Source organism: Mobula birostris, chromosome 7 (genome assembly GCF_030028105.1).
Source record: "Mobula birostris isolate sMobBir1 chromosome 7, sMobBir1.hap1, whole genome shotgun sequence".
NCBI classification, from domain to species: domain Eukaryota; kingdom Metazoa; phylum Chordata; class Chondrichthyes; order Myliobatiformes; family Myliobatidae; genus Mobula; species Mobula birostris.
The window spans coordinates 56,212,486-56,237,138 of NC_092376.1; the positions used below are offsets into that span (position 1 = coordinate 56,212,486).

Here is a 24,653-nt window from a genome sequence, read left to right on the forward strand (position 1 = left end):
CTACAGGATCCCCATTGAAAGTGCCCTGTCTGGCTGCAAAGCATCAGATCACAAGACCTTACAGTAAAAACTGCCGAGAGCAACACCAGGGCCTCTCTCCCCACCCTAGTTGTGACATTTATTGGGGGCGTTGCATAAAAAGGGCCCAAAGCATTGTTCAGGGTCCTTACCACCCATCCTAAAATCTCTTTGACCTGTGGAGGTACAGAAGCATTAGGACTAGGACTGACAGCCCAAGTAACAGTCTCTTCCCTCAGGCTCTGAGACCAATGAACACCCTGCCACTGCCGAGGCCCCGTCCCTACGACAGTGAGCAGTTCACTTGTGCTGCCCACGACATGCATTTTGAATCATATTTATTAACTTATTTGGTAATATTTTGTTTTATGTTTTGTGTGTGATATGTTTTGCAGGTGCATTGTGGTCTGGGGGGAATGCTGTTTCATTTAGTTGTATATACTGTATGTACAGTCAGATGGCAATAATCAAGCAACACACACAAAATGCTGGAGGAACTCAGCAGGCCAGACAGCATCTTTGGAAAAAAGTACAGTCGATGTTTTGGGCTGAGACCCTTTGGTAGGACTGGACAATAGTCATGATCTAGAATGTGAGCTTTCTTGTCATTTCTTCCATATGACCACACTATTTCTACCAATTTGCTGCTCAATGCAACATCAGAGAATGCACCCAGGCATTGCATTCATGAAGAAATGATTTCTTCCTTTTTGTTCTCACTGAGGAATAGATGTGTTGAGCTTTCAGAGTTGCTGGCAATGCTGTTTTCCATTTGACTATTGCCCTTACATTTAATGCCCATCACCTTCCTTACTTAACAGATTTCGGAACCTACTGGCCTTTGTTGTCTCCATTTATTGCCTTCTAGTCCAGGGATTTCCAAATGTTTTATGCACTAGAGCCTTATCATTAACCGAGGTGACTGTGGAACCTATGTTGGGAACCCCTGCTCTAGTCTCTCTAGCTTTACCTCCACCCACCCCTCCCCACATTTACCCATTTGTCCATCATCTCTCACCTCTCCTGGTTCCTCTTCCGCCTGCCAATGTGTCCAATCTACGCCCTGTGTCCTGGTGTAAGGTCTTAACCCTAAATGTTGATGGCCCCTTCGCTTCCACCAGTGCTACGTGATGCACATAGTTCCTCTGGCAACAAGTTTCATTTGTATTGGTATTTACACTTATTGAGGAAGTGCAAGTAAGAGCAAATGTGCACACTACACTGTACTGTTGAAAAGGACATGTACTGTCTGAGCCTTGTATCTACTACGACTCCCTTGTACTGGCTCAAATCAACAGTCCTTCCACATCTTTCAGTTGAAGTCTTTAAAATCTCTTCCATTGCTGAATAAAAACTATTACCATGCCTGGGGTCACCTTCATGAAATCCCACTTGTTAGCCCATTGTTCAAGTGGGCAAGTAAGGCATGTAGGCCCTTGTGTTATTTCTATCCTGTCCCGTATTAAATAATTTTGGAAAAGGCAAGATGATACAAATAATAGGACTTGAGCTGTTTTCTGAAAAATCAACATGCACACGTGTCAAAATTAAAATATAGGCAGTCCATACCGTAGGAGTTGGACCCACAACACAAATATAGCAACATAACAGTACTGTACACCACCTACTTGTGAGATTGTCATTGATAAACTCTGAATTTGATTAATTGAGCTGGTAGTCAAACAAGCCTCGAAAGCAAATTTGTTTTTGGTAACGATAACAGCAGTCAGGAGATAGTTCATGGACGTTATTTGCATGGACTTTCAGAAGACATTTGATTTAGTGATTTGAAATGAGATGGTGTGATATAGGTGAAGCTTATCCAACTGAAGACAAATTATTGACTTGTTTAGGAAATAGCAAGACTAGCAGTACACATACTATCAGGTGACATTTGCCATGCTGCCACTGTTAAAGTTAGTTTGATCACATCAAATAAAATCTTGGTTTTTGCATGGATTGTTATGGACACAACAGCTGAGGGCCAATACTTTAGACTTAGAGGGAGCACAGCATAGAATTAACAGAATGATAAATGAGCCTTGAAATTTGATTTCACACTTAACACAATGTGTTAAACTATTGGTGCATTTAATACCATCACCCAATCAGGTGATTTGTACCTTAACTTGTTTGTTGAGTGAGTTATTATCTAGGGAAATGAATAGATAGTCAACGTTTTAGACAGCCCCCTGGGACTAGAAAGGGGCTAGAATAAGGTGGGGAAGCTAAAAGGTGATAGGTGAAGCCTGGTGGATGGGGATGGGGAGGGGGGAGGAGATGAAGTAAGAAGTAGGAGGTGATTGGTGGAAAAGGTAAAGAGCTGAAGATGAAAGAATCTGATAGGAGAGGACAGTGGACCATGGGAGAAAGGGAAGGAGGAGGGGCACCAGAGGGAGGTGAAGGGGCAGGTGATGTGAAGAAAGTGGTAAGAGGGAGCCAGACTGGGGAACAGGTCTAGAACCGTCAAACACTTCTCATACATTAACTCTTTCATTCCTGGAGTTGTACCACAACACAACTGATCTATCTCACTCCAGTACACACAGAATTCAACCAGCTGATCTGTCTCATTCGTGACTTGATAAGTCAAAGGACCTGTTTTCATGCTATATTTCTCTACAACTCAGTGAATCTAAGTTTGTGAAATGTGCTTTGTTCTGTACTGTTCCCAGGTTCCAAATTAATCTGTTGGCATGTTTGAATTACATGTGCCCTTTAGTGGAAAGCCTGAATATCTATTGCAAAAATAACCTTTAAAAGTGTTGGCATCTTATATATGAAGAACTTTGAAAATGATAATCTTCTGGTTTAAAATGATGCTACTGAAGTTTTATGACAGCTTACTCATAGTTCAGAAGGCAAGAAATATAACTAATGTAATTAATAACACTTTTTATGAGGTAAATTGAGCTATTGTGATGCTGAGAGGGGGATTTTGATGACCGGGCATCTCAGGATCTCTACACCTTCCACCCAGGCTAGTGATCATCACCCATTGTTTTTTGAGTCAGATGGATGCCAACCACTATCACCACAAACAATGACGAGGCAAGTGGGGGCAAAGCTGACTCAAGGGATGAGCCATGCTGGTCCATTGTAAAGTCAAGGCAGTTTTGGAGAATGGAGATGGAGTTGGAGCGAGTGATTTGAAGAGGAGTTGAGCTGGAGAAGTTTTGGGGCCTGTCCTCCTAAATGAGGTGCGAAGGTGGATCATTGTAAGTGCCAAGCTGATTAGGAGAGGTCAAGACTGCTTCAGGCTGGGCGATGAGGTCTAGGCCCTGCACTGGGGCCTGGCGGGGCATGATGTATTGTTTGGACAACTGAAATGTCAGACCAGATAGACTGGAAAGGCAGGGTGCTGGGTCTGGAGGCAAGGGTCGGGCCAATTTTGCTCGCACTCCCGTGATGTTCACCGCTCCGTCCATGGTGCTAAGGTTGTGAGTCTGCTCCTGCTGCTACGCATTTTGTGTCTGCAAGCTTTGCGGTGGCTTGCCCCACTATATGATGAATCTGAGACCGAGACTTTGGGTTTAGTCCGGCTGCTTTGGGGGTTCGGGTCAATGGACTCAATCTGGTGCGGAATGCTGTTGCTTGCTTCTATTGTTTGCATGATCCGTGTGTTTTTTCTCTTTCTCTGCACATTGGGTGTTGGTCTTTCTTGTTTTTTAATTGGGTTCTTTTGCGTTTCTTGCTTTGCGGCTGCCTGTAAGCAGACAAATCTCAAGGTTGTATAATGTATACATATTTCGATAATAATTGTATTTTGAATCTTTGACTTTGAATCTAAATGTAATTTTGAAATAAGGCAAACCATCAGAAAGCTCCAAGAGAAGAAATTTCATGGAACAAATTTATAAATGAAAAATGTTAAGACGACTATCTACTATCGTTTGTGCTCGGTTTCAGATTTACTTGGTACAATCCTTACAAACAATTGTAAATTAATGTTCCTTTTTTTTAAGAGCAGCAATCTTGTTGTTTGCCCCAGGCTGTGGATAGAAACTGACAATCTCTCACTGGAAGCAACAAGCACTTCAGGCATTCAAAAAAAAACTCTGTTGTTCTGGGATAATGTATCCTGTCTCACTGGATGCTCAGCCCAGGTTGTGTTTCTCAATCATGTCTACAGAAATAAGTGCAACATAGCCTTTCTTGACCCTATTTCTACAAGGGTTAAGGTTCTGGAATGATTGTAAATTCAGCAACTCAGCCTCGCTCTGCTGCAAGCATGTTGCTGCCTCTCAAAGTAAAAGAAATATTCTTTTGAAGGATCAACACAGTAAAATACATATTTTCCTGCAGTTTTTGGTGAAACACCAGAAACAACAAATGCAGGTGTTGCACTTGTACTCACTCTGAGGAAATGTCTTTACCATACATGTTTCCTTTCATCTGATAGCCTGAAATTGGCTCATCTGTTGATGTTCAGTTTGTCATGTACCATTCCTCTCTGTATTGGTACAAAAGCTATTCGAGAGCAATGTCTCACCAGTGTTACATTCAGAATGAAAGATGAAACAAAATGTCCCTAAACTATGGTAGTGATGTGTTGTCTTACAAATAGTTGAGAAAGTGCATAATACAAAATAGACTGACATGACTATAATAGTAATGAAACTGAAATATATAACAAATACCCAGCAGTCAGGAAGCATATGTGGAGAGAGGAGATGTGGAGAGGAGTTAATGTTTTAGCACAAGTACCTTTCATTGGAACTGGTTAATGGAAAGCCATCAATTTGGAATGCTATCTAATACCTCTGAACTTCTGAGCATTTCCTAAGTATTCTGATTTTATTTCAGTTATCTGGCATTTTGTTTTTTTTTTGGAGAAATTAAGGATGAAAGTGTCAGAGATTTGTACAGCATTGAAAGAAGCTCTATCAGCTCATCTCATCCATGCCAACCATAATGCCCAGATATGCTAATCCATCTCATATCCATCTATGCCTTTCTTATCTAAGTTGGCACACTATTCTATACTGATGCTTGGCTGTGGTACTTTCCCAATGATGTCTAACTATTTTTAAACTGTAACTTCTGTTTGCATGCATATGTTAAATATTATTTTAACTGCTTATTCTTTAAAATATCTATTGGTAGTATACCCTATCTAGAGTTTCATAAAGAAAAGAAAATTTTACTACTGTCAGCAGGACAAATGCATACTCCGTACATAGTATTCATCAAGCATAAGTCAGTAAAGCCAAACTCTCTTTTGCTACCCAAGACACAAAGTGCATGGATTATTCAATTCCAGTATAATGGCAGTAAAACACTGTACAACTTCAGGGGTTTCATATCCTGCAGACGCAGCTTGTAAACCTTAGAAATATACTTTTGTATTTTCCATATGATGTCTTAGAGGAATTTAAGGTGGGGGGTTATATGGGAGATGGGGTTTAAGGGTCGGCACAACATTGTGGGCCGAAGGGCCTGTACTGTGCTGTACTATTCTATTCTATTCTATGTTCTATATACGTGCACTTCCCCTAAATTCTGCAGATTGCTGTCTCTCATTCTGTCCCCAAGCCTACAAGGCCTCTGTTTATCACTGTTCCTCAACCCTGGGAGCTCTGTCTCATGCATCGTCCCAAAACCTAGCAGATCTTTGTCTCCTATGCTGCCTTTAAACTGTTGGGATCCCTGCTTCCCATGGTCCCTAATTTCACATGATTGTCTCTGGTGCTGCCATTAAACCCATGGAGCCTCTGTCTCTGGCCCTCTCCTGAAATTTGAACAGCCTCTGCTTTCTGCCTTTAAACTCACACAGCCTCTGCTGCAGTGCTAATTTCATACTCTGCCTCTGGTGGTTACTGGACTCTGGTGGCCGTTTATCAGGTGAACCATTAACTGCTGAAACCTATGAGGTGAATTGTAAATCCTGAGGTATTTCTGAGAGAGGTTTGGTGTTCCAGACCACGCTGAGCTAGAAAATGAGGCCATGCTGAGGGAAGAGAGTCAGAGAATGGAGAGTGAAAGCAAAGGGTCAAACATCCAAGGTGTAAGGGGGTGAGTGAAGAAAGGGAGCAGAGTCCTTGATGGCTACCATTCAACAAAAAGATATCAATTTTTCTTATGCCTGGAATCTGAGTGATTGTGTGCAAAGATACAGGGTAGATTCCAGAACCTGAGAGGAAAGGGATGTGCAGAGAAGGAAGAGGGGACCAAATGGCAGTAGTCAGGAGAATGGAGGTGCTTTGAAGGAGAGTGGGAGGACGTTCAGGGTGGGGGATCTGAAGAGATGCAATAACAATGTTATACAACCCGAAATGATAACTCTTTCTCTTCCTAAAGATGTGGCCTGAACTGCTGAGAATTTCCAGCAATTTCTGTACCTATTTTAAATTTCTAGCATCTGCAGGGTTTTTTTGATATTCACTTACTGTAGCTGTTAATTTTTGTAGCTCACCACTGCTGGCATTGAAACAGACAGCTGCCCCTTTCTGAATGGCCGCCATTAATGGTGCTGTAAAGTTTACCCAATGGAAGCAGTCCAGGCTTTTCTCTCAGCAACTGATATTAAGTGCCTCATTTTCCAAGTAAACAAAAGTGAAAGTTATTCTGTCCATCATCTCTGCGTATTGAAAATTGTTGCTAATGATTTTTATCATGGCCTTGTAATGAATTAGGCTATTTTGTGTGAAAGCGTAGTTGAAGCTGGGTAACTGACAGCTTTTAAGAATTGCCTGGAAGTGCACTGGAACTGCTTTGGTGTAGAGGGCTATGGGTCAAGTGCTGGGTGATGGGGTTAAGATGGAAGCATGCCCACTGGTTGGCACAGTTCCATGATGTTCAATTCTACGACTCTGTGATTCTGATTTACTTGAGACAGAACTCTAAAGCAGCTTTAGTTCATACACTTCCCAAATTTGAAGCCAAAAAAAAAAATAACGGATGCTGGAAATCTGAAATAAAAGAAAACAGAAAATGCTGGAAGCACTCAGCAGATCAGCTAGCACTGATACACTTTCTTAGGAAATAGAAATGGTTTCTGTTTCTCTTTCCTATTCCTAACCTACAAGATTTCCAACATTTGTTGTGTGTAGCCTCTAAATGGTGCTTCAAAACTTGGATGAAGCAAACGAGTGAAGTATGGTTCATAAACTAGGACAAGATTGGAGCCTTGAAACTTTGTCAGTGAAAGAGACGGACAAAGAGTAAAAGGCAAGATTTCACTTGGTAGAGAGAGGAATAATACTGGAGAGTTTCAGAAATGTCATAGATCTTACAATGTTCGGAAGTTTCTGTAGAGCTGAAATTGTCGAGTTGGTGGAAGTTCAGTGCAGCAAAAGTCAGCATGATATGATGATAGAGAGAGTGCCATCATCCAGGCAGAACATGACCTTTGAAAGCCTTACTCTCACTTGTACAGCCTTTTCTGTTCAAGCCTGGGAACCAAGGTCACCGAGCATACCAAGACAAGACAAAGATGCAAACAAAGGATTCACGTGCAACGCTTACTATTGGTCAGTTCTTTTACTAATCCTCAAGGATTATTGGCCTTTATCACAGATTTAATTGGTTACTAACTACTGAAATATGATTGGTACTTAAGTATGTAATTGACAGAAGTGCTCAAGGTTTCAATTGGATCAATAACTGTATAAAAATGGGCAATTTTGAGCTGTAACTTCAGAGCAGTGCAGTGACAGGCTGAACTGCTCTCCTTGTGCACACTAAACATGAATGAGTGTGAGTTTTCAGAGTCCTGTTAATCGGGCAGCAAAGTAGCAGTTAGTGGAACACTGTTATATTGTCAGTGGCCTGGGTTCAATTCCTCTGCTGTCTATGAGGGGTTTGTCCATTTTTCCCATAACTGTGTGGGTTTCCCACAATGCTCTGGTTTCCTCCCACATTCCAAAGGCTTACAGAGCAGTAGGTTAATTGGTAACATGGGTGTAATTTTGTGTTATGGGCTTGTTGGGAAGGAAGGGGCTGTTACAAGCTATATATCTATGTAACAATAAATAATTGGTGACCACAAGGTGAGAATAGGACAGGTCAGCTATTTGGTAAAAATTCCAAAACATGATGCGGCAGGCAAGCTGCAGGGAGCTGCACTGTTTGTCTCCTCAGTAATCCCATAAATCACAATACATTCTTCAGGTTCTAACAGAGTTCTGTTCCTGAGAACGGTTTGTAACCCAAGAAGTTTACAAGTCGGAAAGAAGGAAAAACAAGGTGTGGGAAAGGATCACAGAAACGGCTGTGATGGGAGAGTAAGCAGGCAGGGGATGAATGGCCACCAGTGACTCAGTATGTGAATAAGTGAGTTCGCACAGCACTGGCAGACCAGCCCAGCCCCTGATTGCTGCAGCTTGGGGAGCGGGGGGGGGGGGCGCGGGGTAAAGAAGGCACATCGAAATGCACCAGGATGTCTGCAGTCCTACAGAAGTCAGTAAATCCATCCCTTCCATCCCATCAGTACCCTTAACACTTATTTGTATGGACAGGGTAGGTATGGCATTCATAGTCTGGGTGGATATATACTCAGCAGGAAACGTGCCCATGGTCCGTTGTTGGAGAAACTGAAACAACATTGTAAGAAATACTCAAGGACATCTTTCTTAAGCAGTAGTATCATAATAACCAGAAATCACTTTCAGTAATTCTGACTAATGGATAAATATTGATTAGGAACCAAAAATATTTCCTTGCTCTTCACAAAGTTAAAGCCAGTTGATATTATCCTTCAATTTGAGAGACAAAAGTTGGAACCTCAGCTTAGTGTTTGATAATGACTCTTATAATGCAATAGTTCCTCATAACTGCACAGAGCTGTCAGTCTGTAAGGTAGAATTGAACACAAAACCTACTAATGCAGTGGCAATAGAGGGCTACCAATTGAGACATTAAGAGCACATATTGTGGAAATAATTATATGTCAATCCCACTGAAAATTTGCTGACATTGGATGAAATTCAATTTTGAGAAATATCCAAGGTATCAGCAAAATTCCAGCCTCTGACCAATTAATGGCAATTAGTTGAAATTCTCAATGATGATCATTCTAATCTCTTAATACTTTTGAAACTTTTTGTACATTTTTTTCTGTCACGTCATCCAATATTAAATGACCTTTTAGCAACGCCATTTTAGACACATGATTTTCTCTTAGATATCTATCCACTCTGATTCTATTCCTTTGATATCCACCAACTCCGATTCTACGTGTTTGCTTCTGTTTTATTCATTGCTACTTGATATCTCTCTTTTTGCCTGAAATATTCACACCAGACAGCATCTGTGGAGAGGGAAAGTTAGGTAATATGTCAAGTCCAAGACATACCAATAGACTGTAAAAATCTGAGGAGTAATTGATTTTCAGGACGTAAGCAAATGCAAGATGAGAGAAATAAAGAACAACAAGGATGGCCTGCAATAGGGTAACACTGCAAGAGATATCAAATGGTAGAGGGATGAGGGTGCAAGACAAGAAATAACAGCACTGGATTGAATAAAGATACCAAAAATGGGTCTGAGCATGTGATAATGGGGGTGATGGAATAATTATTATCTGAGCAATTGGGAGCAGCTCTTCTTCAAAAAGTACTGAATTCAATATTTACTTTAAAATATCAAAACATTGTACTTTAACTTACTGTCTTAGATGAAGACTCTGATTAGGAGCAGGGCAAAGAATTAAAGTGAAAGGTGACTAAAATTCGGCAGCACGCTTAGGTCCCTGATGGAAGTTTTATAAAGTTGTCAGCAAATTATTTCTTCACCCGATTCCCCCCCCCCAATACTCACCACCTCCAACCCAATTTAGAGGAGGCCACCTAGTGAACAACAAGTGGGACATACTGAACTGAATCAACCAAATCAATATTCAACCCTGCAAGTGGGCTTGGAGACCTACGTTTTGGAAAAATATTGCATCTCCTGGACTTGCTTAGGAATGTACTTGAAAAAGGGAATGGCTGTTAGTTACGACTGAGGCATGAAACAGGTTATTATCAAGAGGAGGATTCTTTTGTGAATGGAATAATTAACTGGTGCCTGCCAGTGGTTTCATGCTGAACATGAAGTAAAAAGGCAAGTATGTTGAATCTAGAATGTGGTGGAAAGGAAGATGAAAATGAGTGAAACACAATTTCAGTTTTGCAGAGAGAAATATTGAGGGCAGAATTCCGGGAAAAGGGAACAGCTGTGTGAAGTAATGTGGTGAAGAATGATAGGGAGAAAAGGAAAGGAAGACATATCAAACACTTTTTCACTCAGAGAGTGGTGGATATGTGGAATGCTCTGCCCCAGAAGGCAGCGGAGGCCAAGTCTCTGGCTGTTTTCAAGAAAGAGATGGATAGAGCTCTTACAGTTAGCGGAATCAAAGGTTATGGGGATAAGGCAGGAACTGGATACTGATTGTGGATGATCAGCCATGATCACAGTGAATGGCAATGCTGGCTCGAAGAGCCGAATGGCCTACTCCTGCACCTATTGTCTATTGTCTAAAAACATTTTGTGGAAAGGTAATATCTTCAGTGTAGGTGTGCTTGAGACAGAAAACTTGGTTAAGGGAATAGAATATGTACAGGGGTCATGAAATGAAGCTTCGCATGTTAATAGGCACAAAATGGACATTGATTGAAAACCTGGCTTTTAAAATCGATAAAGAACTTAAAGAAGAGTTAGGAAAGGAGCTTGAGAAAGTAACAGAATTTATTTGGAATAACCTTCCATCAGAACTAAGAAAAGTTTGAAATTGAACAAGTCTTAACTTGCCAATAATTGCAATGCTTTTCTCTCTTCTCTGTCCTCATTCACTTCCTTCTAATTCAGCTCTAGGTAACAAGTCTTCATCATCTTCTAAGCCAAAGCACCACCACTGAGTTTTTCTCTTGGTCTCCATTCTATCATAAATATTCCTTTTATTTTCTCCACCACCTCCCCTTGTCTACAAATATGTTCAATTTCCAACATTCCTAGCTCTGATTTCAGGTTATTAATTCAAAACTTAACTCTATTTCTCTATCTGTAGATGTTGTCTGACCTGCTGAGTGTTTTTGGTATTTTCTGTTCATATTTCAGAATTTCAACATCTGTAGTTGTCTTTTGCTTTTCTATTAGTATATCATATCTACTTTATTACTTTTCAGCAATCATGTGAAATGTGAAAAATGTTGAATCTATTATCTTTCTAATACTTATCTACATTGTGAGATTCACGCACTTCCTCGTTTTTCATCCTTATAGGTTCCCCACAAGGTTAACTTAAACTTGTTGATCTGTCCTGATGTCAAGAGCTTGTTGTTTCGGAGACAGCCCTCAGCAGAATCGAAAAGATCAGTAATCTGAAAAAAAAAGTATAATTTGAGCAAAAGTGAGTTCAAACTTTGTTTTTTTCTTTCTGAAATAGGTACAAGTCATGGTATCAATGTTGGAAATGCAGATGCTAAGTAGTGATGCAGTTTACAAGTGTGTAACCAATCTTATAGAGTTCTTCGAAGAAGTTACCAGGAAAATTGAAGGAAAGACAGTGAATGTTGTCTACATGGTCTTTCGCAAGGCCTTTACCAAGGTCCCTCTTGGGAGGTTGATCAAGGTGGTTCAGTTGCTCGGCATTCAAGATGAGATAGTAGATTGGATTGGACATTGACTTTGTGGGAGAAGACAGAGAGTGGTAATAGATGGTTGCCTCTTTTGCTGGAGGCCTGTGACTAGTGGAGTGCTGCAGGGATCCATTGCTGTTTGTCATCTGTACCAATGATCTGGATGATAATGTGGGTGACTGGGTCAGCAAATTTATGGATGACACCAAGACTAGGTGTATAGTGGATAGCGAGGAAGGCTATCAAAGCTTGCAGTGGCATCTGGACTAGCTGGAAAATGGGCTGAAAATGCAGGTGGAATTTAATACAAACAAGTGTGAGGTGTTGCATCTTGGTAGGACCTACCAAGGTAGTTCTTACACAGAGCACTGATGAGTGCAGCAGAACAAAGGGATTTGGGAAGATAGGTCTGTAATCATTGAAAGTGGAGTCACAGCTGGATAGGGTTTTACAGAGAGCTTTTGGCATTTTGGCCTTCATTAATCAAAGCACTGAGTACAGGAGATGGGATGTAATGTTAAAGTTGTATAAGATGTTGGTAAGGCCTAATTTGGAGTATCCTTTGCAGTTTTGGTCACCTACCTACAGGAAAGATGTAAATAAGTTTGAAAGAGTACAGTGAAAATTTACAAGGAAGTTGCTGGGGCTGGAGGACCTGGATTGTAAGGAAAGCTTGAATAGGTTAGGACTTTATTCCTTGGAACATGGAAGACTGAGGGGAGATTTGATAGAGCTATACAAAATTAAGAGGGGTATAGATAGGATAAATGCAAACAGGCTTTTTCTACTGAGGTTGAGTGGGACTACAACTAGAGGTCATGGGTTAAGTGTGAAAGATGAAAAGATTAAGGGGAACATGAGGGGAAACAGCTTTATTCAGGTGGCTGAATGAGTGTGGAATGAGCAGCCAGTGAAAGTGATGCATGCAAGCTCGATTACAACGTTTAAGAGAAGTTTGGATAGTTGGGAAATGGAGCACTATGGTCCAGGTGCAGGTTGGTGGGAGTACGCAGTCTACATGATTTGGCTCAGACTAGAAACGGCCTGTTTCTGTGCTGTACTTTTCAGTTACTCTATGACTCTAAGTAAAGCTGAAAATGCAAAAAACAGATCTTAATAGAATACAATCAGAATTATTATCATTGTAACATGGCGCAAAATCAAAGTGTAATTATTAAACTAAATTGAAGTGGTCTGGGTTGGAGGGAGAGGCTTGCATAAGTACTTTATGTTTGAATTAACAGGGAAAGAATGGTAGGGAGATGCACTGAGAGGAAATGATTGAATTCAACTGAAGTGCTAATGCAATGAAGGGGAGATATGTACATCCTTATGTCTGGAGCATGGGAGAAATATACTGTGAAGTAACATACCCATTGAATCCAATAGAGAAGAAGATCTGCGATGGAGAAAGGAGACCAGATTTTGGAGAAAGAGTACATAATACGTATTTTTAAAATTGTTAGAATGTAAAATAATGTTTAAAAGACTTTTCTCAGAACAGGAAGAACATTTGATATGCTGGAATTTTTGAAGGAATTACAATTGGTTGAGAAGCTTAGTAGTGAAATGAAAACAAAGCTGTTTGAAGGTTGTTGTAGTAAAAGGGAAGAGATGAAAAATATCAAATCCCATTAAGTGGAAAACAGCAATAAGAAATGTTTTGCATGAAAAGCAGCAATATATTGATCCAACACAATGGTCTATCTATTAAGGGGCTTGAGAATAATATTTCTAACACATAAAAATAAGTTTTGCATTCACACATAAAACATCATGCAGAAATTCAAGTTGGAATTCAAGATGGTGTTGCAAGGCAGAGTTGATTCATGTCTGTTGCTTCCAGTGCAGGCACCACTTCTGTGATTAACGTGATTGCCACTTACAGCCAGCAATAATCATGCCTTTGAATGGCTGTTAATAATTTTTAAAGACATGCCACACAATTTGAAGAACAGGTTCATTGGGATTGCAAGAATTAGGCCACTCATATTAAAATTCAGTTGGTTCACATCTGAGTCATTGAACCATGGAGTCATAGGGAGATAGGGCATGGAACGGACCCTCAACCCATCAAGTCAGTGCCAAAAATTATCCACCTATTTACACTAATCCTACATTAATCCCATTCTACCTGCCATCAACTTCACCCAGCTTCTACCATTTACCTAGGCACTAGGGATGTGCTGAAGTTTGGATGCAGAATTTATGCCAAAACATCCAGGCTCTTCCTGGCTTCTCACAAACAAGATGTGGCATTGAGATTGCAAAGGGAGCTGGAAGGGGCATGTAACAAGGGTAATGTTACAATTGTAAGGGGGAATTTCAACATCCAAGGGGATTGAGAAAATCAGGTTGGTATTGGATTGCAAGAAAGGGAATTTGTTGAATGCATGTGAGATGGATTTTTAGAGCAGCTTGTGTTTGAGCCTATTTGGGGAGGCCCTTTCTGGTTGGCTGCCAGTGACTAGTGGTGTCCCTCAGGGGTCAGTATTGGGACTGCTACTTTTCACATTGTTTTTCAATGATTTAGATAATGGGATTGATGGCTTTGTGGCAAAGTTTTCAGATGATACGAAGATAGTTGGAGGGGTAGATAGCACTGAGGAAGCAATGCGATTGCAGAAGGACAGATAAATTGGAAGAATGGGCAAAAATAGTGGCAGGTGGAGGGGTTAACATATGAGGAGCGTTTGGCAGCTTTGGGCCTGTACTCACTGGAATTTAGTAGAACGCTGGTGGGGATGGGGGAGATGATGTCAATGAAACCTATCGAATGTTGAACGGTCTTGGATTTGGAGGATGGAGGGAATGTTTCCTATGGTGGGGATGTCCAGAAGAAGGCACAGCCTCAAACTTGAGGAGTGACCGTTTAGAGAATTGAGAGGTAAGGAGGAAATTTTTTAGCCAGAAAGTAGTGAAACTGTGGAATGCTCTGCCACAGACAGCAGTGGAGGCCAAGACTGTGAGTATATTTAAATCAATGGTCCCCAACCTCTGGGCTGCAGACCGATACATTGATGAGAAGAATGCAGCAGTACAGCGGTAGCTGGAACACACCTAACACATCTTTAAGAAAAAAGCCGAATTAACCAAGCTATTTAATTAGGTGCTGCCCGGCACGTAAATGTTGACCCAGATCAGAGGCGATTGCCGTTTGCGTCGCCTCTGATCTGAGCTGACATTTACGTGCTGTGCGGCACCTAATTAATTAGCTTGTTTATTTTGGCTTTTTTCTTAAAGATATGCTGGGTGCGTTCCGACTACCGTTGCACTACTGCATTCTTCACGGCCCGGTATCGGTCCGCGGCCCAGAGGTTGGGGACCACTGATTTAAAGCGAAAAGAAAAAGGGAAAATCTGCAGATGCTGGAAATCCAAGCAACATACACAAAATGCTGGAGGAACTCAGCAAGCCAGGCAGCATCTATGGGAAAGAGTACAGTCCATGCTTTGGGCTGAGTCCCTTCATCAGGACTGGAGGGAAAGAAATGAGGATTCAGAGTTAGAAGGTGGGGAGAGGGGAGGAAGAAACACAAGGTGACAGGCGAAACTGGGAGGAGGGGAGAGGTGAAGTAAAGAGTTGGGAAGTTGATTGGTGAAAGAGTTACAGGGCTGGAGAAGGGCGAATCTGATAGGAAGGGGCAGAAGGCCATGGAAAAAAGAAAATGGGGAGGAGCACCAGTGGGAGGTGATGGGCAGGTAAGGAATATAAAGTAAGAGGGAAAAGGGAATGGGGAATGGTGAAGGAGGGTAGGGCATTACTGGAAGTTTGAGAAATTGATATTCATGCCATCAGGTTGGATGCTACCTAGATGGAATAGAACGTGTTGCTCCTCCAACCTGAGTGTGGCCTTATCGCAACAATAGAGGAGGCCATGGACTGACATGTTGGAATGGGAATGGGAAGTGGAATTAAAATGAGTGGCCACTGGGAGATCTGGCTGTTTCTGGCAGTGCATAGGTGCTTGACAAAGAGGTATTCCAATCTAGGTTGGCTCTCACCAATATACAGGAGGCCACACCAGGAGCACCGGATACAGACTGAGGTGAAGTGTCGCCTCACCTGGAAGGACTGTTTATGTCCCTCAATGGTAGGGAGAGAGGAGGTGTACGGGCAGGTGTAGCACTTGTTCCACTTAATAAGAACCGGGAGGGACGAATGGACAAGGAAGATGTGTAGGGAGCGATCTCTGCAGAAAGTGGGGTGGAGGAAAAGATGTGCCTGGTGGTGGGATCCTGTTGAAAATGGCAGAAGTTATGGAGAATTATGTGCTGAACGCGGAGGCTGGTGGGGTGATAAGTGAGGACAAGAGGAACCCTATCCCTGGTGGATGGTGTGATGGCAGATGTGCGTGAAATGGAAGAGATATGGTTGAGGGAAGTGTTGATGGTGGAGGAAGAGAAGCCTCCTTCTTTGAAGAAGGAGGACATTTCATTCATTCTGGAATGAAAAGTGTCATCCTGAGAGCAGATGCAGCAGAGATGGAGGAATTGAGAAAAGGGGATGGCATTTTTTGAAGTAACCGGGTGGGAAGGGGTAAAGTCCAGTTAGCTGTGAGGTCAGTGGGTTTATAATAGGCATCAGTAGATAAGCTGTCTCCAGAGATAGAGACAGAGAGGTTGAGAGAGGGGAGGGAGGTGTCAGAGATGGACCCAGTAAATTTGAAGGTAGGGTGGAAATTGGAGGTGAAGTTGATGAAGTCAACGAGCTGGGTATGGGTGTAGGAAGCAGCACCAATGCAGTTGTTGATGTAGCGTAGGAAAAGTTGGGGAGTGACATTATTGTAGGCTTGGAACATAGACTGTACCTCGTACCCGACAAAAAGGCAGTCATAGCTAGGATCCATGGCTACACCTTTTGTTTGAAGGAAGTGGGAGGAGCCAAAGGAGAAATTATTGAGAGTGAGGACAAGTTCTGCCAGACAGAGGAGAGTGGTGGTGGAGGGGAACTGGTTGGGTCTGGTGTCCAGAAAATAACAGAACTTTGAGACCTTCCTGGTGGGGGATGGAGGTGTATAGGGACTGGACTTCCATAGTGAAAATAAAATGTTCAGGATTAGGAAACCTGAAATCATTGAATAGATCAAGAGTGAGTGAAGTGCCATGGATGTAGGTAGGAAGGGACTGAACCAGAGGGGATAAAACTGAATTGAGGTATGCCAATATGAGTTCAGTGGGGTAGAAACAAGCTGAAACAATGGATCTACCTGGAGGAGCAGGCTTGTGGATCTTGGGTAGGAGGTAGGAAATGGGTGATGCGGGGTGAAGGAGCTATGAGGTTGGTGGCAGTGGATATGAGATTTTCAGAGTTAATAAGGTCAGTGATGGTTTTGGGGACAATGGCCTGGTGCTCCTTAGTGGGGTTCTGTTTGAGAGGTAAGTAAGAGGAGGTGTCTGACAGTTGACGCTGGGCCTCAGCAAGGTAGAGATCATCTACTATATCCGGTGCTGCCTGCGTGGCCACCTGTACAGTGCCTATAAAAAATATTCACAAAATATTTGATTGCATAAGTATTCACCTCCTTTAATATGACAGGCCAAATCATCACTGGTGCAGCCAATTGGTTTTAGAAGTCACATAATTAGTTAAATAGAGATCACTGTGTGTAGTCAAGGTGTTTCAATTGATTGTAGTAAAAATACACCTGTATCTGGAAGGTCCAACTGCTGGTGAGTCAGTATCCTGGCAAAAACTACATCACGAAGTCAAAAGAACACTCCGTGAAAAGATTATTGAAAAGCACAAGTCAGGAGATGGATACAGGAAAATTTCTAAGTCACTAAATATCCCTTGGAGTACAGTTAAGTCAATCATCAAGAAATGAGAAGAATATGGCACAGCTATAAATCTGCCTAGAGCAGGCCATCCTCAAAAACTGAGTGACTGTGCAAGAAGAGGACTAATGAGGGAGGCCACCATGAGACCTAGACGAGTTACAAGTTTCAGTGGCTGTGATGGGAGAGACTGCGCATACAACAACAAGCCCCGGTGTTTCACCAGCCGCAGCTTTACGGGAGAGTGGCAAAGAGAAAGCCACTGTTGAAAGACACTTGCATGAAATGTTGGGTAGAGTTTGCCAGAAGGCATGTGGGAGACTCTGACGTCAGCTGGAAGAATGTTCTATGATCTGATGAAACCAAAATTGAGCTTTTTGGCCATCAGACTAAACAATATGCTTGGCATAAGCCAAACAATGCACATCATCAAAAACACACCATCCCTACCGTGAAGCATGGTGGTAGCTGCATCATGCTGTGGAGATGCTTCATTGCAGCAGGCCCTGGAAGGCTTGTGAAGGTAGGGGGTTAAATGAATGCAGCAAATTACAGGGAAATCCTGGAGGAAAATCTGATGCAGTCTGCAAGAGAACTGTGACTTGGGAGAAGATTTGTTTTCCAGCATGACAATGACCCCAAGCATAGAGCTAAAACTGCACAGGAATGGCTTTAAAAAAACAAAGTTAATATCCTGGAGTGGCCAAGTCAGAGTCCAGACATGAATCCAACTGAGATTTTGTGGCTGCTCTTGAAAAGGGCTGTTCATTCATGATCCCCATGCAATCTGACAGAGCTTGAGCAGTTTTGAAAAGAAGAATGGGGAAAAGTAGTAGTGCCCTGATGTGCAAAACTGATGGAGACCTATCCACACAGACTCAAGGCTGTAATTGCTGCCAAAAGTGTTTCTACTAAATACTGACCTGATAGGGGTGAATAATATGCAATCCATTCTTTTGTGTTTTATATTTGTATTTAATTTAGATTGCTTCGTAGAGATATGTTTTCACTTTGACACAAAAGAGTCTTCTTCAGTGTCAAAAAAACCAAATTAAATCCACTGTGATGCAATGTTGTAAAACAATAAAAAATGAAAACTTCCATAGGGGATGAATACTTTTTATTGGCACTGTATATTGGTGAGACCCGATGTAGATTGGGAGACCACTTTGCTGAGCACCTATACTCCGTCCACTACAAAAGATGGAATTTCCCATTGGCCAACCATTTTAATTCTAATTCCCATTCCCATTCTGACATGTCAGTCCATGGCCTCCTCTACTTTTGCAATGAAGCCACACTCATGTTGGAGGAGTAACACCTTATATTCTGTCTGAGTTGCTTCCAATCTGATGGCATGACATTGATTTTTTGAACTTCCAGTTAATGCCCCTCCCTTCACTATTCCCGATTCCATTTTCCCTCTCTTACCTTATCTCCTCACCTGCCCATCACCTCCCACTAGTGCTTCTCCCCCTTTTCTTTCTTTCATGGCTTTCTGTCCTCTCCTATCAGATTTCCCCTTCTTCAGCCCTGTATCTTTTTGACCAATCAACTCCCAGCTCTTAACTTCACCTTACCCCCTGCCTCCCCATTTCACCTATCTCCTGGCCTTTCTTCCTCCCTTCCCCTCATCTTCTCACTCTGATTCTTCATCTTCTTTTCTCCTGTCCTGATGAAGGGTCTTAGCTTGAAACATTGACTATGCTCTTTACCATAGATGCTGCTGGGCCTGCTGAGTTCCTCCAGCATTTTGTTTGTGTTCCCTCCTAGCTTTTCCTCTCTTGCAGCAGCCTGACACACCCTATATGCACCCTCCTCCTCTTCCTAAATTGCAGTATGAATCTCTACTTGTCTGTGCATATTTCATAACAGTTGGTTTGAATATAGAAGAATATCTTTCAGCAGCTAATAGAGTACACATCTCACTATTTATTTCAACTAAATTGCATCGCACTCAACTCTTCTTTGTTACCCCAGACTTGCTGCTGTTGTGAAGACTTTTCTATCCTCAGATCCTTGCCTCTTATTTCAAACCTTTTGCAATTATCCATGTCCTGAAAAAAAAACAAAATACTTGGCACTTTTGTCCTTGCAAACTATCTCTTCACTTCCAGCCTTCTTTTCTTCTCCAAAGTGAATGTATTGTAATCTTCCAATTCAAGGACAGTTTCTGTTAAACTCCTCAAACCTAACTTCTCCAAATCAGGTTCCTAGCCCTGCCAGGTATCAAAGCAAGACTAAACAAAGTCACAAGTGAAATCCTTTCTGAATAGGACAATTGCATCTCCTCCATTTTCTTTTCTTGAGTGACCCAAAATCCTTTACCTTCTTCTACTACTTTTTCTAACACTTCTCTGCAATTCATCTGATTTGGATTACAATTAGATTTTACTTCTCTCTCCAGCCATAGTCAGAGAATCAAACTTCTATCCACTATTCCATTAGTAGTTCTGATATTACCAAAAAACCATACCTAGCCCTGTTCTAATTTTCATGTACATTCTGGCTTTGGTAACATCAGCCCAAAGCATCAGTTTTTAAATGAAGATACGAAAATTCAGATGCTGGAACCTCCTGCAACACGTAAGACACTGAAGGACGTGGGTCAGGCAGCATTTATGAAGGGTAATGGACAGTCAAAATTTTAGGTCAAGATCCTTCATCTGGAAGGGTTTGAACATGCACAGCACTCAGCAGATATTTTCTCAATCCAAATACAGTAGTGTGAAATTTGACATTATTCTCTTTGTCCTCAAACTCCCCTCCCCAACTACCAACTCCATTCTGTAGTCTGGTAGTTGCTAGAAACTGAGTCAGGTGGTCTTCCTGTCATACCTGACCACAGAATGATTTTAAGACCTTCTTGTCACTTCTTTCATTAAGATCATAATATTGTTTGGATCAGTCTTCCTTCTGCTAATCCACAGCTGAAATCCTCATCCATGAAGATATTACCTCAAGCCTTAAAATTACAGTGCATCATGGGCAGTCTCTTGATCAACATTCCGTCAAATTAAGATTATCCAAAGGTTAACAGTGGATGAGAGGTGACCTGATAAAAGTGTATGAGATAATGAGAGGCATTGATAGTGTGGTTAGCCAGAAGCTTTTTCCCAGGGCTGAAATGTCTAACACGAGGGGGCATAGTTTTAAGGTGCTTGGAAGTAAGTACAAGGGGGATGTCAGAGGTAAGTTTTTCACACAGAGATTGGTAGGTGCATGGAATGCACTGTCAGCAAAGGTGGTAGAGGCAGATACAACAGGGTCTTCTGAGAGACTCTTAGATAGGTACATGGAGCTTAGAAAAATAGAGGGATATGTGGTAGGGAAATTCTAGGCAGCTTCTAGAGTGGGTTACATGGTTGGCACAATATTTTGGGCTAAAGGCCCTGTAATGTTCTGTAGATTTCTATGTTTCTATGTTTCTATGTTATCATGGTTATCATAAACAGAAAGAACAATTTTTCACATGTGATTTGTATTGGAATTAGAAGTTTCTAGGTGAATACAATGTGTGTTAGGTAGATATTTGAACTCTCTTTCCCTATCCCTACTGTGTTTACGCAGGCAATGGGTAATTGATTTGTTATTGTCACATGAACCAAAATACAACAAAATGCTTTGTTTTGCATGCCATCCATGTAGATCATTCCAAAGCATAATTATCTCAATGTTGTAAAAAAAGGAAAATAATAACAGACAACAGATGTATGGTTACAGGTGCAGAGAAAAGTGCAGTGCAGATGGACAAATAAGGTCCAAGGACCTTGATGAGGTAGGATGAGGAATCAGGAGTTAACGTTTATTGTATAAAAGGTGCATTCAAGAGTCTTATGGCAGTGTGAGCTTATATTCTATTCTACACTGAATTTTTGCTTTATACATTGCTATTCAGAATCTTTCTGTGTGAATTTGCACAACATTTCTAAGTTTCTTTCACTACATTTCAATGCTCCGTTCAGAATACTTGCATAAAAGGTTGTCATTTGAAATAGGTCAAACATCAGGTCAAAAATTAATAGTGTTAACCTAGACTCCATGTATGCTGTGGTTGTGATCTTTATTCCAAATGGTATCTATGCATGTGAGTAGACGATTGAAAAGCCAGCTTTTCAAGATGATCTTAAAGGAGAGATGTGAGAAAGAGGTGTAGGGAATTTTAGTTAGGTAATTTTAGACTATGGAACTTTGGCAGCTTAAGGGACAACTAGCAATAATGAAATTACTAAAATAGGGAATGTTTAGAAGGCTGGAAATAGAAGGCTGAGAGACTTGTAGAATGTGCGAAGATTACAGATGCAGAGAGGAAAGGATTTGAAAATAGTGAGGAGAATTTTAATTTGAAGCCTTGGTTAATTGGGTGCTTGCGTGAGTCAGAAAGCACAGAGATGATGCTGAATGGAATATGGTGCAAGCCAAGAGATATGGATCAGAATTTTGCATGGTGTTAAATTTTCTCCACACTTTCTAAAGACATTAAATAAAAAAGGGATGAAAAAGTAAACCTACTAGGCTCCCTTAATTACAATTATCCTTCAGTGACTCACTGACTAATATGCTTTCAATGAGGCTTTAGAATTAGATCTGGACAAAGTACAAAAAAATTAAAATGATTTCTAAATTGGAGTTGCTCCTTTATGAAATGGGACTGGTAATAGGTATCCTGCGGAGATTATAAATGTTTAGAGAATAAGAAATGTAGCATTTCAGAATGTGATAGAAAGTAAATGATAGCACTGTAAGAAATAGAGCATTTTGGAATGACCATGAAACACTTCAGATGTAATCTTTAAACTAAGATTGTACATAATTGCCCCATTTATTGATGGAAAGCTGCTTGAAACAAAGTGAAGAACATTCTGAGAAAGCAAAGATTCTGCAATTGTACATAATTGATGCAGGAAGATGGCTTTATAGGGACAGGCTTGACTTTAGACTATTCCCAAATAGTATGATGAGTAACTTGTACTACCTTCTACTTGGTAGCTCTATTCAATGGACGATAATGATTTTGGAAAATCAGTTTTGGTTTACTGAAAATGTAGAAGGGTGTCTTGATGAAAGGTCTAAGGCCTGAAACATTAAATTGGATTTTCTATTGTCCCCTCTCCCATATGCTGCATGTCAGCTCAGCATTTCAAATATTTTCCTTTTTTTCAGAACCACAGCATTTTCAGAATTCAGCTTTTGAAGCATTTGAAATGGTGCATTTAAGATTCCCACAAGGAGCATGCAAAGGGCTGTAAGCACGGATGACTACACCCTCCAACTATCATAACTGCCACCCTTAAGGGTGTAGAGAAGTGCATGTGTTTATAGTGAGTATCAGTTTAAAACAGTCCTCCAAAAGTGGTAAAAGTGAAGGGTCAGCATATGCCCTTAATCTCCAGTCCTATCCATGCCAGGGCCCAGCAAATGATTCTTCCATCATCAGTTCCTATCAATCAGGGAGGCCATGGAAGTAAAAAGCAACTGTGTTATTATACTGTATAGCCTACATTATAACAAGGGACTACTTTATGTTTTAGTAACACGTCATTGCATGCGCTGTTAGATGAGCATTGAGCATGCGCTATTAGGTGGGTATTGATTTGTATATGTGTGCTGAGTTCGGTTTCTGCCAGTAAAGAACCATGAAACTTAGCTCCCGTCTCCAGCATTTTTATTAATAGCATTGTTGTGTAACCAGGCCACATACACAACAAATTGGCGACGAGGTTAATGAACCTACATCTTATCAGAATGCTGTGTTTTAGCTGATTATGACACTTGGAGGAAGAGCACAAGGAACGAGCCAAAAAGCAGGAGAACGAAGCAGAGCGAGGCAGCGAGGCCGCGAGTCTGAAAGGAAGCGGGAGCACAGCTGGGGTCGGAAACATTGGGAGACCAAGAGACACAGTCAGAGCCACAGCACATCCAGCCGAGACCACAGCCAGCACTGACCCCCAGGGGCTGAGGGTCTGCCTGCCCCAGAAGGGACGTAAAAAGGAGCGACACACGCATCTAGATGGAATGCACTCATGGCGCTAGCAAAAAGGACACGTGAGTCAAAAAGAAAACAAGGGGAAAATGGGGCTAAATTAACATAACAAAGATGGCAATGATTGGAACCATTACAGCATTTGATAGGGGCATTGAAGACTGGGCAACTTACTTTGAAAGAGTGGAGTTATATTGTGAGGCTAACGGTGTTAAGGATGAAAAGAAAGCCAACGTCTTACTCAGTTTTATGGGAGCAAAAACATACAGCCTGTTACAGAGCTTGTTAACCCCTGAAAAGCCAGCTGACAAAATGTTCAAGCAAATAGATGACACTCTCCAACAGCACTTAAACCCCAAACCACTGGTCATTGCTGAAAGATTTAAATTTCACAAAGGGAATCAGAGCGAAAATGAAAGCATTTCTGAATATTGTGCAAATTATCAGAACATTGTCAATTTGGAGCTGGTCTATCAGACGCATTGAGGGACGGGTTAGTGTGTGGCATGCACTGTGAAACCACACAGAAGAAGCTTCAGTGTGAAAGAGACCTTACATTTGAGAAAGCGCTAAACATTGCAATATCAATGGAAACAGCAGTATGGGGTGCTTCCGAGATACAACAAAAATCTCTGGAATGCGACAAATAAAATGTCACTGAACAGGAGTGAAGGAAAGAAACGTCACTGTTGTGGGAACAGGTCACATGAACCTGATGACTGTTGGTTTAAAGACAAAGAATGCAGAAACTGTGGCAAACAGGGCCACATTGGCAGATTATGCAAAGCTAGTAAACAGCAGAAAAAGGACAAAATACAGAGAAACAAGAAACCCCAGAGAGGAAAACACACCAATGTACACAACATGGAAGAAAGCAGTTCTGATGAAAACAACAAAGACGAAAGTGAATTGTCTTCTCTGCAACTCCACAGCATAAAAGAGACAGATGATCGAAGAGTAATAAGGATCACTCCACAAGTGGCAGGCATGAGACTGAAAATGGAGTTGGACACAGGCTCAGCTTTAACAGTGATCTCTGTACACGACTACAAATGACTGGTTTCTCACATGCCTCTGAAATGAACTAAACTACGGCTAAAGACTTACACAGGACAGAAAGTGCATCCCAAAGGTAAAATTAAAGTGGTAGTGAGCTACGGAGACAAAACAGAGCAGCTGAACCTCTATGTACTGAAAAATGGAGGACCGCCGTTGCTGGAATGTGAATGGCTCAGGAAAGTCCAGTTTGATTGGCACACCATCAAGGCACTAGATGTGTCAACAAAGGAGGGAAGCTCAGTGGGGAAGACGTCCACA

General features: G+C 41.5%; 1 protein-coding gene across 1 annotated transcript in view; it reads right to left on the minus strand.

The window, feature by feature from the left end:
- LOC140200925 (neuroendocrine convertase 1-like) overlaps nucleotides 1–24,653 on the minus strand; it is a 310,355-nt gene that overhangs the window by 22,700 nt on the left and 263,002 nt on the right. Inside the window, exon 11 of the mRNA XM_072264575.1 lies at nucleotides 11,198–11,318. Within this exon, the coding sequence (XP_072120676.1) occupies nucleotides 11,198–11,318 (121 nt within the window). The remainder of the gene's footprint in view (nucleotides 1–11,197; nucleotides 11,319–24,653) is intronic.